Below are 14365 nucleotides of genomic sequence, written 5' to 3'. Positions count from 1 at the left end.
CACCTTTAGCGCAAGAAAAGCTCAAGAAAAACATACCCCTTTAAATTCCATGTCTTTACACTGGCCCGTTGCGCTTTCATTGCGGTGTTAAAAATCCAGCTTAGTGCATTTTTTTTTTGACCAAAAAACACCCCACAAAAAAGCCCCTCCCAGTTCAAATACGCAGCAAGAAGGCATCATTAACACAACCATGTTACGTTTTTGATGCGGTTTTTGAGTCACATGAAAAACACAGCATAAGCACAGTAATCATCGATGCATCTCTAATGAGAACCTTGAGAAATCATTGACAATTGCTACTACATCCATCCACCCAGATATTGATGCATTCGTTTATCAAGAACAAACACCACACTACTTTTATGTTGCCCTATTTTACAACCAAAAATATGAATAAACAAATAAATAAAGTTTTATTACTCAGATTGGTACATTATCTGTATCAATGATTGTTAACCTGATCTGCCTAACTTTTTCTGCTAATGAGCCATCCTTATCCATAGTATATTTTATGTGTGGCGCAAGACAATTCCCAGGAAGGGTTAAAGGTTGGACACTCCTGATTTAGATTTTAGGAAAAAGAATACATGAGACTCAGAGCATATACTCCATTAAACTATTAGTAGTATTCTAGGATATTAATATAAAAAATATTAAGATGTAAATACAAAGCTGAAAGATTTCATTTCCACACAAACGTACCTAATATCAGATTTTACGTCTTGTAGTCTTCTGTATGCTTCTTCATAAGTACATCTTGTTGTGTTCATCAAATAAGCTATAACTACAGCAGCACTCCGGCTAACTCCAGCATGGCTGTCGAAAAATAATAATAATAATAAATATATATATATACACACACACACACACACACACACACACACACACACACACACACACACACACACACACACTCTGGGGTCAAGCCAATTTTTTTTTTTTGTGGATAGAGTAGGGAAGGATTAGAACCCTTGTCATGCTGCCTGTGTCCCCACTAGGTGAATTCGCCCTCACTGTTTGTGGTAGTTATACATCCATTTGTATCCGAAGTGCTGGCATTAGGTGATCAACACAAGCCAGTGCATATACACTGTAGAGGCAATGTATTTTAACCACTCCGGGAGATTTTCCCCCTTAATAACCAGGCAATTTTTTGCGATACGGCACTGCGTCGCTGTAACTGACAATTGCACGGTCATGCAACGCTGTACCCAAATAAAATGTATGCCTTTTTTTGCACAAATAGAGCTTTCTTTTTGTGATATTTGATCACCTCTATGATTTTAATTTTTTGAGCTATAAGCAAAAAAAAGGCAGAAATTTTTGAAAAAAAAAATAATAATATTTTTTTACTTTTTGCTATGACAAATATCAAATAATAAAAAAAAAAAAAAAAAAAAAAAAGTTTCTTCATCAGTTGAGGCCGATATATATTCTTATATAAATGTTTGGTACAAAAAATTGAAATAAGCCTATATTGATTGGTTTGCGCAAAATTTATAGTGTCTACAAAATAGGGGATAGAGTTATTTTTTACTAGCAATGGCGGCGATCGGCGATTTTTAGCAGGACTGCAACATTGCAGCGGACAGATCAGACACTTGTGAAACTTTCTTGATGCCATTAACATTTATTCAGTGATCAGAGCTAAAAATAGCCAAGGTTTACTGTATAAATGTCGCAGGCAAAGAAGGGGTTAACACTAGGGGCGATCAAGGGGTTAAATGTGTTCTCTCATGAGTGTTTCTAACTGTGGGGGGGTGGGACTAACTGGAGGAGGAGACATATTGCTGTTCCCAATTACTAGGAACAGCAGATCTGTCTCTTTCCCTGTCAGAACGGGGATTTGTGTGTTTACATACACAGATCACCATTCTCGTGATCTAGGTGGCTGGCGGACATCGCGGCCACCAGCCACACGCATCAGGTCCCCCGCCATGCAGCGCCTGCTTTGGAACTTAAAGGACGTGACGTACAGGTACATTGATTCATGGGAAGGAGGCAACTTGCTAATGTAAATGTGCGTGAGCTGGTCAGCAAGTGGTTAACTGACAATTTTGCGGTCATGCAACACTGTACCCATATAAAACTGATAAAAAAAAATTCACACACATAGGCCCCTTTCACACATGCGGACGATATGTCCGTATTTCATCCATCCGTTTGCGGATGAAATACGGGCATACATTCATCCCTATGGGATAGCGGGTGTCTGAGGATGAACATCCGCAGACACCCGATTTCGTCCGCCTCCGCTACTGTCCGATTCTGCAGATGGAGGAAAATCCTATTTTTCTATCCGTCTGCAGAGCGGATCGGATGAACACGGACAGATGGTCCGTGCTCATCCGATCCCCACAGAGGAGAGCGGAGAGCTAACAGGGCGGTCCCCACACAGTGTGTGGAGACCGCCCTGTCCGCAGCCAGCTCAGCGGGGACAACGGAGCGATCCCCGCTGAGCAAGCGGATCATCACGGGGCGGATCATTACTGATCCGTCCCATGTGAAAGGGGCCATAGAGCTCTCTTTTGGTAGCATTTGATCACCACTGTGTTTATTTTTTCCGCTATAAACAAACAAACAAAAAACAAAAAAAAAGACATATTTTTTACTTTCTGCAATAAAACATATCCAATTAAAAAATATGTAGAAAATCTAAAATTTGTTCATACATTTAGGCCAATATGTATTCCGCTACACATTTTTGGTTTAAAAAAATCTTAATTTCTTTATCATACATCATGGAACACAGAGTAAGGTTGGATTCACACCTATGCATTTTTAGTGCATTTTGCAGATTTGCACTGCAGAGCGTGTTCCATAGGAAACCATGTTAAATGGACTGCAGTGCAAATCTGCAAAATGCACTAAAAACGCATAGATGTGAATCCAGCCTTAGGCTATTATTCATTACCTACTGGTCTCTAGGTGAATGGGCACTGGTAGACCAAAGTCTTAGATAGGAAGACTGCCTCTATAAAACTCTTTCCATACAGGAAGTTTTGTAGCAAGCAATGAATCCTCAAAAGAGGGGAGGGAACACTGTGTCCCGTGATGTATTCAAAGAAAAAGGATTTTACAGGTAAGTATGATGAAAAAATCCTATTTTCTTTATCATACATTACAGGGCACAGAGTTAGCGTATTATTCATTACCTACCGGGACGTCCCAGAGCAATAGCCAATAGCCATCAGACTTTAAAACGGCAGCCTGTAGTACACTACGGCCGAAAGCTGTATCATTGCCTGATCTAACATCTACCTGATAAAATCTTGAACGTATGCACTGAAGACCAGGTAGCAGCCTTATAATGGCGAAAAATCTCAGGAAATTCCTACAGCCCCGGTAGAATGAGCTCTCATCCTGAAAGGAGGAGCCTTACATTTCAGACCATAGGCCTCAATGAATGACCAACTGGCTGACCCAACTGGCAATGGAAGCTGCCTGCTCTTCCTTGGGTCCTTCTAGTAAAACAAAAATTTAGTCTGATCCTAGGATCTCCACAGATCTAGACATACATTTTAACTGCCCGGACGATGTCCAAGGAATGCACATGTCTCTATTCTGCCGAACGAGGCTAAGAGAAAAAAGAAGGCAAAACAATGTCCTGATTTAAATGAAAGGCTGACACCGCCTTTGGCAAGAAAGATGGACCACCTTGTCATGGTGAAGCATTAGGTATGGTTCCCTAGAAGAAAAGCTGCCAAATTCGAGCCCCTTCTATCTGAGGCGATGGCATCAGGAAGGCTAGCTTGCATTACAGCAAGACTAAAGGGAGGTCCTTGATAGGCTCAAATGTTTGTTTCTGTAACATACCTAGTCCCAAGGACACATAGGTGGCCTAATGGGGGGGAAGCAAATGAGTTGCCCCCTGCATAAAGGTTTGGACCAGCGAATGGGAGGCTAAAGGCCTTTGGAAGAATACAGACAGGGTCGAAATCTGACCTCTGATTGTACTCAAAGCCAATCTGATTTTCACAACTGACTGTAGGGAAAAAAAAAAAATCTTTCAATTCCGTATTTCCAAGGATGCCATTTTCCAGACCTTATGATACATCTTCCTAGTGAACGCTTTCCTAGCATTCACTAGGGTAGACACCACTGGTCCCGAGATGCCACGATCCTTCAGCACCCTTATTAATTTAGAGACTGTAAATTGGGGTGGAATATAGGACAATGAGACAGTAGATCGGGTGGCACCGAAGTGTCCATGGCCTGTCTATTGTCAATCTATTGATCTCTGGGAACCAGGGCCTTCTGGGTCAGGATGACTGGAACCCCCTCTCTCCGAATCCTGTGCAACAAAATGTGGAAGGAGAGGAATCGGGGGGGGGGGGGGGGGGGGAGCATAAACCAGAGAGTACTGGCTCCATGGAAGGTTGCCTGGTGCCACTTATCTGGCGCACCTGATGCATCAGGGCACAGATTCTTACGGGTGGCAAAAATACCCTTTCCTTGACCGTATATAAGAACAGACCTAAATACTTCAGACTTTGAGCTGGTCTTAAGGCTGAGTTTTTGGCATTTATAGGCTTTCTATATACCGCACTGTGCAGTCTATGGTCCGTTCTAGAGCCTGTAGTGAGTGATCTCTGAGCAGGAGATCTTCCAGGTATCCAAGCACAAACAGTCCATGGGCCCTTAGAAGACCCAGTAATGAAGCTAGGACCTTTGTGAACACCCAGGGTGCTGTGGCAAGCCTGAAGGGCAGAGCCACAAACTGAAAATGACATTCCTCTACTGCAAATCACAGGAACCTCTGATGAGGTTGAAAGATAGGTACAGTTGCGCTCATTAGTTTACATACCCTGGCAGAATTGATGATTTCTTGGCCATTTTTCAGAGAATGTGAATAAGAAAACACAAAAACTTTTCTTTCACTCATGGTTAGTGTTTGACTGAAGCCATTTATTATCAATCAACTGTGTTTACTTTTTTTAAAATCATAATGAAAACAGACACTACCCAAATGACCCTGATCAAAAGTTTACATACCCAGTTATTGTGGCTTGATAACAAGCACACAAGTTGACACAAAAAAGGGTTTGAATGGCTATTAAAAAGGTAACCATCCTCACCTGTGATCTGTTTGTTTGTAATTAGTGTGTGTATACAATGAGTTTCTGGACTCCTGACAGACCCTTGCATCTTTCATTCAGTGCTGCACTGATGTTTCTGGATTCTGAGTCATGGGAAAAGCAAAAGAGTTGTCAAAGGATCTGCGGGAAAAGGTAGTTGAACTGTATAAACACGGTCAAGTAGACCAACTAAACATTTTGGCCACACCTGTCAGGAAAATTGTTTGGGATTCTAAGAAAAACCCACAAATAACTTCAGGTGAAATACAGGACTCTGAAAACATGTGGTGTGGCTGTTTCAAGATGCACAATAAGGAGGCACTTGAAGGAAGATGGGCTGCATGGTCGAGTCGCCAGTAGAAAGCCATTACTACGCAAATGCCACAAAGTATCCCGCTTACAATACACCAAACAGCACAGAGACAAGCCTCAAACCTTCTGGCAGAGTCATTTGGAGTGATGAGACCAAAATTGAGCTTTTTTGGTCACAACCATAAACGCTTCGTTTGGAGAGGCGTCAACAAGGCCTATGATGAAAAGGTACACCATTCCTACTGTGAAATACGGAGCTGGATTGTTGATGTTTTGGGGATGTGTGAGCTACAAAGGCACAGGAAATTTGGTCAAAAGTGATGGCAAGATGAATGCAGTATGTTATCAAAAAATACCGGGAGGAACATTTGCATTCATCAGCCAGGAAGCTGCACATGGGACGTACTTGGACATTCCAACATGACAATGATCCAAAACACAAGGCCAAGTCGACCTGTCACTGCCTACAGCAGAATAAAGTGAAGGTTCTGGAGTAGCCATTTCAGTCTCCTGACCTCAATATCATTGAGCCAGTCTGGGGAGGTCTCAAAACGTGCAGTTCATGCGACAGCCCAAGAATTTAAAGGAACTGGAGGCTTTTATCTTGAGAAGATAAAGAGCCTTACTCACAAATACCACAAAATACTTCAAGATATCATTGATGATAAAGGGGGCAATACATGGTATTAAGAACCAGGGTATGTAAATGTTTGATCAGGGTCATTTGGGTAGTTTCTGTTGTGATTACGATTTAAAAAGAGTAAAACACAGTTGATGGATATTAAAAATGGCTTCAAGTCAACACTAACCGTAAGTGAAGAAAAGTTTTTGTGTTATCATTCATATTCTCTGAAAAATGGCCAAGAAATCATAAATTCTGCCAGCGTATGTAAACTTATGAGCACAACTGTAAGTGTAAATACGCACCCTTGATATCCATGGAGACTAAAAAGTCTCCCATCTGGAGCAAGGCTACCATCGAGCGGACTCAATCCGAAAAGGACTGGATTAATAGATGCTGGTTCAGGGCTCTTATATCCAAAAAAGGGCCTTGTATCCCAGTTTGGTTTTTGAACCGCGGACAGGTTTGAATAAAACCCTTCTCCCCTTTTGGGTACAGGAACCTGTATATTCATTCCCTGATGCACTAAATGATCTAGTGCCTAAAACAATAATTCTCTTTGAAGGATCCGAGGGAACGCTGCATCTTTGAAACTTCTGAGGGGGAGACCGATGCGATTCCAGCTTGTAACCACGGGATACTGTCGAGGTGACCCCCTCTTCCTGAACCACTGTTCTCCAAATGTCCGCAAAGTGCAGTAGCCTTCCCCTCCCACCCAACAGAGTGGGGGTGTCCCCTCAAAAGGAGGGCTTGGTGCCAGGTTTCTAAGAGTTTTGGACCCAGGGTTTCTTCTGGTCCTGGCCCTGTGGCTAGCCCCTGGCTCTAGAGCCCAATGGCGGCGGAATTGCCTTGGCGTTGAGACACCTGAGGAAGCAGTCCCTGAGGTTTTCAAACAAGGGACGCCTGGTCCTTCACTTCACAGGAAGTAGAGATCTCTGGTCCTGAACCACTGTTCTCCAAATGTCTGCAAAGTGCAGTAGACTTCCCCTCCCACCCAATAGAGTGGGGGCGTCCCCTCAAAAGGAGGGCTTGGTGCCGGGTTTCGAAGAGTTTTGGACCCAGGGTTGCTTCTGGTCCTGGCCCTGTGGTGGCAGATTTGCCTTGGCATTGAGATACCTGAGGAAGCGGTCCCTAAGGTTTTTAAACGAGGGATGCCTGGTCCTTCTCTTCACAGGAAGTAGAGATCTCTTCCCCCCCCCAGAAATTTTTTGTATATATTTGTCCAAGTCATCAAACAAATGTTCCCCATGGAAGGCGAACCCTGCCAATTACTTCTTACAAGGAAGTTCAAATGACCAGTTCTTAAGCCACAGAAGTCTGCGCATGTATACAAACAGGAGCCATACGAGAGACTTGCTGTAGAGTCATTTAAAGTGGTTGCATACTCCGCTTGGACATTTTTACCTACAGGTAAGGCTTACCTGTTGGCAAAATGAAAATCTCCTAAACCTGCATGGTTTAGGAGATAATCCCCCTGCATGCAGCCGTGGACGTCAGTGGCTCATGCGCAAGTAAAGGTCCAGCATATCATGCCGAAATGGAGGACTCCCATGTGCATGCGCGGGAGTGACCACATTGCCGCTCTGGCCACTCACAGCTCAGGAGCCCAGGACCCCAGAAAATATGGCGAGGCAACATGTCAGCCCCCTCAGCGCTGACCGAGTCGGGCTGCGTCAGCTTTGTTCTAAGGTAAGTATTTCATAATGTGCTATTACGTGATGCATTCTAGCACATTATACTACCACTTTAAAAAGGCATCATAGCAAAACACAGTGCTCAAGGTATGGCTGCTCTGCTTTTAGCAGGATCCTCCTCTTGGTTAGACCTGTCAGGCCGTCTGCCCTGATCCTTTAAGGACTGGCAGACTCCAATTACTGCAACAGCTGGCTGAAGAGCTAAACTGGCCAAAGAAAAAGAAGCCTTTAATAGTGATTCCAGGTTCTTCTTAACAGGGTCCTTCAAGCCCTGTGCGTTATAAACTGGACAAGTTCTTGTTTAAGGAAGAGACTGCCGCATCTATGGCTGGCATGGGCCACTTCTTAAAGCGGTAGTAAACCCGCACATTTTTTAATTTATTTTTTAAACCTGCAAAGCAAAAGGCATAATGAGCTAGTATGCACCGCATACTAGCTCATTATGAAATACTTACCTTAGAACGAGGCCCCGACATCTGGCCCGATCCACGCCGAGGGAGCTGACATGCTCCCTCGGCGTTTCTTCCGGGTATCGCGGCTCCGGCGCTGTGAGTGGCCGGAGCCGCGATATCGTCACTCCCGTGCATGCACGCGGGAGATTTCAGTCCGGCCGCTCGGCTGCTGCCGGATTTTGACGGCGAGAAACCCCTTGTGCGCATGCGCCGCTGCAGTCAGCGGCGCATACCGAGGGGAATATCTCCTAAACCGTACAGGTTTAGGAGATATTTTTTTTACCTACAGGTAAGCCTTATTATAGGCTTTCCTGTAGGTAAAAGTTAAAAATGTGGGTATACAACCACTTTAAACTTTTCCTCCATGGGATATAAAAGGGAAAACCTATTTAGGAGGAACGAAAATCCTGTCAGGATGTTCCCAATCAGCATACACCGCCTGTTCCAGTGGGTGCAAGGGCAAAGCCTTGCGGCCTGAGGAGGCCTCAGGGACCCCAAAGAGGACCAGGGAGCTCAGAAATCTCTGTGGGAGGTAACTTAGAGGCAGAATGAACTATCATGGTAAGAATCTGGATCAAAAGACACTGCGACTGAGAGGCAGATGCCAACAGGACATCTGGCCCAGATTTCTCAGAAGATTTAGCTCTTCCCCATCAACCCATTCCTGCTCCAGGTTAGGAGGATCAGGGGAGGAGGGTCTGTCATGCTTCTTACTACTCTGCAAGATGGAAAGCATCAGATCAAAAAAAATAAAAAAAATAAAGAAGACAGATCTGATGCTTTCCAGCCGAGATCTCGGCTTTGTCGACATGCGCAGTCCGGACATGATGTCCTAATGTCACGCCTGGGCCTCCGAAATGACTGGTGACTAGGGCTGCAACAATTAATCGATATTATCGATAATAATCGATAATGAAAATCGTTGTCAACATTTTCATTATCGATTAGTTGGTCCGCACCTTCCGCCTGTATGTTCCTTGAAAAAAAACAAAATAAATCCTTTCCTCCTATCTCATCCGTCCTGTGTCCTCAGCGGCGCTCTGAACAGGCACGCACTCGCCGCTGCACGTCCGCGGCGCGCCTCTCCTCCTCGCTGATGTCACGTGACATGATGATCATTCACACAGATCTCAGCTCCGCCCGCTGCTGCCTCGAGGGAACAGAGAGGCGAGGGCGAGAATCTGTGAGGAGGACACTGAGCCAAGCTGCACACAGAGTGTGAAAAAAAGGTAGCAGCTATGCGCAAGTTGTAAAAGCACACACAACATTCAGTGCCACATTGGTGTTTCTGCAGGGGGGGGGGGGGAATAATAGTGCCCCATTGGTGTTTCTGGGGGGGGGGGGGAATAGTGCCCCATCATTGGTGTCCCTGGGAGGAGTAGCGCCTCCCGGGGACACCAATGATGGGGCACTATTCCCCCCCCGGCTGAAACACCAATGTGGCTCTATTATTCCCCCCCCCCCCAGAAACACCAATGTGGGAGGAATAACGCCCCATCATTGGTGTCAGTGGGGGGAATAGTGCCCCATCATTGGTGTCAGTGGGGGGGGGGGGGAATAGTGCCCCATCATTGGTGTCCGGGGGGGGGGGGGAATAGTGCCCCGTCATTGGTGTCCGGGGGAGGGGAATAGTGCCCCGTCATTGGTGTCCGTGGGGGGGGGAATAGTGCCCCGTCATTGGTGTCCGTGGGGGGGGGGAATAGTGCCCCGTCATTGGTGTCCGTGGGGGGGGGGAATAGTGCCCCGTCATTGGTGTCCGTGGGGGGGGGAATAGTGCCCCGTCATTGGTGTCCGTGGGGGGGGGGAATAGTGCCCCGTCATTGGTGTCCGTGGGGGGGGGGGAATAGTGCCCCGTCATTGGTGTCCGTGGGGGGGAATAGTGCCCCGTCATTGGTGTCAGTGGGGGGAATAGTGCCCCGTCATTGGTGTCAGTGGGGGGAATAGTGCCCCGTCATTGGTGTCAGTGGGGGGAATAGTGCCCCGTCATTGGTGTCAGTGGGGGGGAATAGTGCCCCGTCATTGGTGTCAGTGGGGGGAATAGTGCCCCATCATTGGTGTCAGTGGGGGGAATAGTGTCCCATCATTGGTGTCAGTGGGGGGAATAGTGCCCCATCATTGGTTTCAGTGGAAGGAATAGTGTGTCAGTGTGAGGAATAGTGCCCCATCATTGGTGTCCCCGGGAGGAATAGCGCCCCATCATTGGTGTCCCGGGAGGAATATTGCCCCATCATTGGTGTCCCCGGGAGGAATATTGCCCCATCATTGGTGTCCCCGGGAGGAATATTGCCCCATCATTGGTATCCCCGGGAGGAATATTGCCCCATCATTGGTGTCCCCGGGAGGAATAGCGCCCCATCATTGGTGTCCCCGGGAGGAATAGCGCCCCATCATTGGTGTCAGTGCGAGGAATAGCGCCCCATCATTGGTGTCCCTGGGAGGAATAGTGCCCCATCATTGGTGTTGAATAACAGTGCATAGAAATATTGAAGAATCACTTATTTTTATAAAACGGTACAATACATACATAATATTACACCACATCTCCGCACCTTTTTTTTTTTTTTACTTCTAGTTGCAAAAAAATTTTAAATGGCTGAGGACACAATGACCTCAGAAAAGGGTGTGCGACCCAAATCTTCTAAGGCATGGGAGCATTTTAATTTAAATGCTGTAAAGAAGATGGTCACCTGCAAACTTTGTAAAACGGAACTTGCATGGCACGAAAGCACAACAACGATGAACGAGCACATGAAACGGAAACACGTGGGGTTCACAGTGGAAGGCGAAACATCGGGACGGTAAGTTAAACCCGAAATGATATGCGAGTTACACAGAAATAGCTTTTCCTACATACTAATCATATTATCTTTTTCTTTGCAGAAAGAAACAGCGCACCATGACAGAATTTGTGCAGCAAAATCGTCCGTGCACTCCCCAACAATCAGCAGTTATAACAGATTCTGTCATGAAAATGCTAGTCACCGACATGCGGCCACTGTCCATGGTTGAAGACCGAGGATTTAAAAGCACGATCAGTGTACTGAACCCTGGATATACTTTACCATCAAGAACCCATTTTACCAAACTAGTGGAGAGAAAGTACCAGGAGGCATTTTAGAATGTGAAGGATGCCATCAGCGCAAATGAAAGCAGAATTGCCATTACTGCAGACATATGGACAAGTATAGCGACTGAGGCTTTCCTTGGCATTACATGCCACTACATAGCAGAGGATTGGAAGATGATTTCTATCTGCCTCACTACCATGCCTCTGGAAGACAGACATACAGCAGCAAATATTGCAGAATGGTTGGAGGAGGTCACTGAAAATTTTGAAATTCCGGCTCAGAAAATAATTGCCATTGTGCATGACAATGGAGCAAATATTGTGGCTGCTGCAAATATCCTGGCGGACAAGCATGGCTGGGCCAGTATCCGCTGCACTGGCCACACCTTGCAGCTGGTGATCGGTGCTGCGTTAAAGAATTCTGGAATTGAGAGAGTCGTTAGTGCTGCAAGAGGACTAGTTGAACATTTAAAAAAAAGTGAGCTAGCCAGCAGCAAATTGAAGGAGAAACAAAAGCAAATGGGTACATCTGAGCACAAGCTTCTTCAAGATGTAAGCACAAGATGGAATAGCACTTACTATATGGTCGAACGACTCATTGAACAAAGGTGGCAGGTAACTGCAACTCTGTCTGACCCATCAGTTAGTTACACAAAGAGGCAAACATTATCTGGACTTAAAACCAGACCAGTGGAGTATTCTTGAAGAACTTTCCACTGCTCTTAAGCCCTTTGAATGCTGCACTGTAATTATGAGTGGCCAAGAACATGTCACCCTATCATCCGTGCCAGCACTGGTAAAGGGGCTAATGCGGTCCAATGAAGGTGCTTCTTATGAATCATCTCCACTAAAGAGCTTCCAAGCTACTGCAACAGACCAACTTCAAAGCAGATGGAAGGGGATCCTTGAACACGTCTCAAACACCGTAATGCTTTCCTCTGCCCTGGACCCACGATTTAGAAGACAAACATTTTTATCACCAGAACAGATCATAAACGTGCAGGCAAAAGTACAGACAGAGGCACTTGCTTTAAGAAGGGGGATGCTGGTGCAGCAGCAAATGACCACCATGTCGCCTGTAACTAGAGATGCTGAGCCTTCAACATCTACAGTGTCAGCATCTCATTCTCTACTTGACATACTCCTCGAGTCTGGGGGCAGCAGTGAAGAGGAGGAGGGACAACTTGAGGTGGATATTCACACACAAGTCCGAAATGAAGTTCAGGCTTATTTTGCTGAGAAGCCACTTCCAAAGGAGGGAAACCCTTTGAATTGGTGGAAGGGTAACCAAGATAAATATCCTACTTTGGCAAAACTTGCAAAATCCTTCTTGTGCATCCCAGGCACCTCCACTCCATCGGAGCGCCTCTTTTCTGCTGCAGGCAACATCGTTTGTAAAAAGAGAGCCAGCCTTAGCCCAGAGCATGTTAACATGTTAACTTTTTTACATTCAAATGCAAAGTTTCTTGAACAGTTATAGTTCACCTCTTTTCAGAATGTTTTTGTACTGCTGCAAAGTTGTGTAATGTTAAACGTCTTTTATTCTGCAGTTTGAGTGTAACACTCCGTTTTTTCATTTTTACTTTTAAATAAACGAAAAAATTGAACATTACTTTTTTTGTGATTTTATCCGATTAATCGAAAAAAACATCGGCTGATTAATCGATTATGAAAATAATCGTTAGTTGCAGCCCTACTGGTGACCATTTGGTCACTGAAAATCTCTATGCGGTACGCTCTCGGTGGCTTCTTTGTCCGGGTCCCTGATGGCCTGGGTGAGCCCGTAGAAGCACCGGAAGTTGGGAGGGAATGTCCTCTTCTGATGCCTGTAAGAACTGAGCATTCATACGGTGCACAGAATCGCCAGCTGAAAAAAGATATCTGAATGATGTCTGCGAGGCTCAGGTACCATTTAATTAAGCATAAAAGCTTTTCTTCAATGGATCCCATCGGTCGACCCTTGATTCATTATAAAGAACCATTTCGGACTAAAGACCTGGAGCTCTAGAGAGCTCAAATAAATGTGCCCATTCACCTTGCAGACACTGGTAAAAAACTGAAGTACTTCCTGTATGGGAGGGGTTATATAGGTGCAGAATTCCTGTGCAAGACTTTGGTCTACCAGTGTCCATTCAACTAGAGATGGTGTATAACCCAGTAGGTAATGAATACTAGCCTAACTCTGTGTCCTGTAATGTATGATAAAGAAATTAACATTTGTAGTCCCACAACCTGTGATCATAACAAGGGCTTGTGGGACTACAAATATTAATTTTCTTTCTATATTTGGACTTTTCAGTTATCTTTGTTAACAGATTTAATCATTCTATATGCACTATACTGTATTTAATTGATGTTTGTTTTAACCCTTTCATGTCTAAGCCTATTTCTGACATTTGTTGCTTACAAGTTAAAATCCATATTTTTTGCTAGAAAATTACATAGAACCCCCAAACTTTTTATATATTTTTTTAAGCTAAGACCCTAGAGAATAAAATGGCATTAATTGCAATATTTTATGTCGCACAGTATTTGAGCAGTGGTCTTTCAAACACAATTGTTGAGAGAAAAAAAAAAAAAAACTAAATAGTAACATTAGCCCAATTTTTTGTATAATTTAAAAGATGATGTTATGCCGAGTAAATAGATACCCAACATGTCATGCTTTGAAACTGCGCACACTCGTGAAATGGCGATAAACTACGGTACCTAAAATTCTCCATAGGCGATGCTGTAAAAAATGTAATGGTTACCAGGTTAGAGTTACAGAGATTTGAACACACTTACATTTACGGGCGCAACTTAAGTTTGCGATTTGTTTGCTGCGTGAGCAACTTTTATTCTCTTTTATTGCTGTAACAAGGAATGTAAACATCTCTTGTGACAGGACTCCCAAATCCCTCCTTTGCACTTAAAAGTATTCAGATCGCCAAAATCCAGCGATTCTGAATACTGTAATTGCAATGAACTCTACTAGAATGCAGTAAAACACATGAAAAACACATATATTTATTTAACCATTAGCTGACCAACTCACGCAGATATACTGCAGCAGATCGGCTCTCCTGTGTGAAACCATGTACCTGTATGTCGGTGCAAGGAAAATAGCGGGCAAACGTGCACCGCCATGGAAGCGTGCC

General features: G+C 44.6%; 1 protein-coding gene across 1 annotated transcript in view; it reads right to left on the bottom strand.

Annotated features, from left to right (window-relative positions):
* Positions 1–14365, bottom strand: part of DUSP12 (dual specificity phosphatase 12) — a 75122-nt gene that overhangs the window by 35922 nt on the left and 24835 nt on the right. Inside the window, exon 3 of the mRNA XM_077452615.1 lies at positions 703–816. Coding sequence (XP_077308741.1) covers positions 703–816 — 114 coding nt within the window. The remainder of the gene's footprint in view (positions 1–702; positions 817–14365) is intronic.

The sequence above is a fragment of the Lithobates pipiens genome, unplaced genomic scaffold, assembly GCF_037356315.1.
Source record: "Lithobates pipiens isolate NorthernLeopardFrog02 unplaced genomic scaffold, aLitPip1_a1.2 Scaffold_23, whole genome shotgun sequence".
Lineage (NCBI taxonomy): Eukaryota > Metazoa > Chordata > Amphibia > Anura > Ranidae > Lithobates > Lithobates pipiens.
The sequence above is the reverse complement of the archived record's forward strand: the minus strand, read 5'-3'. Positions and strand labels throughout refer to the sequence as shown.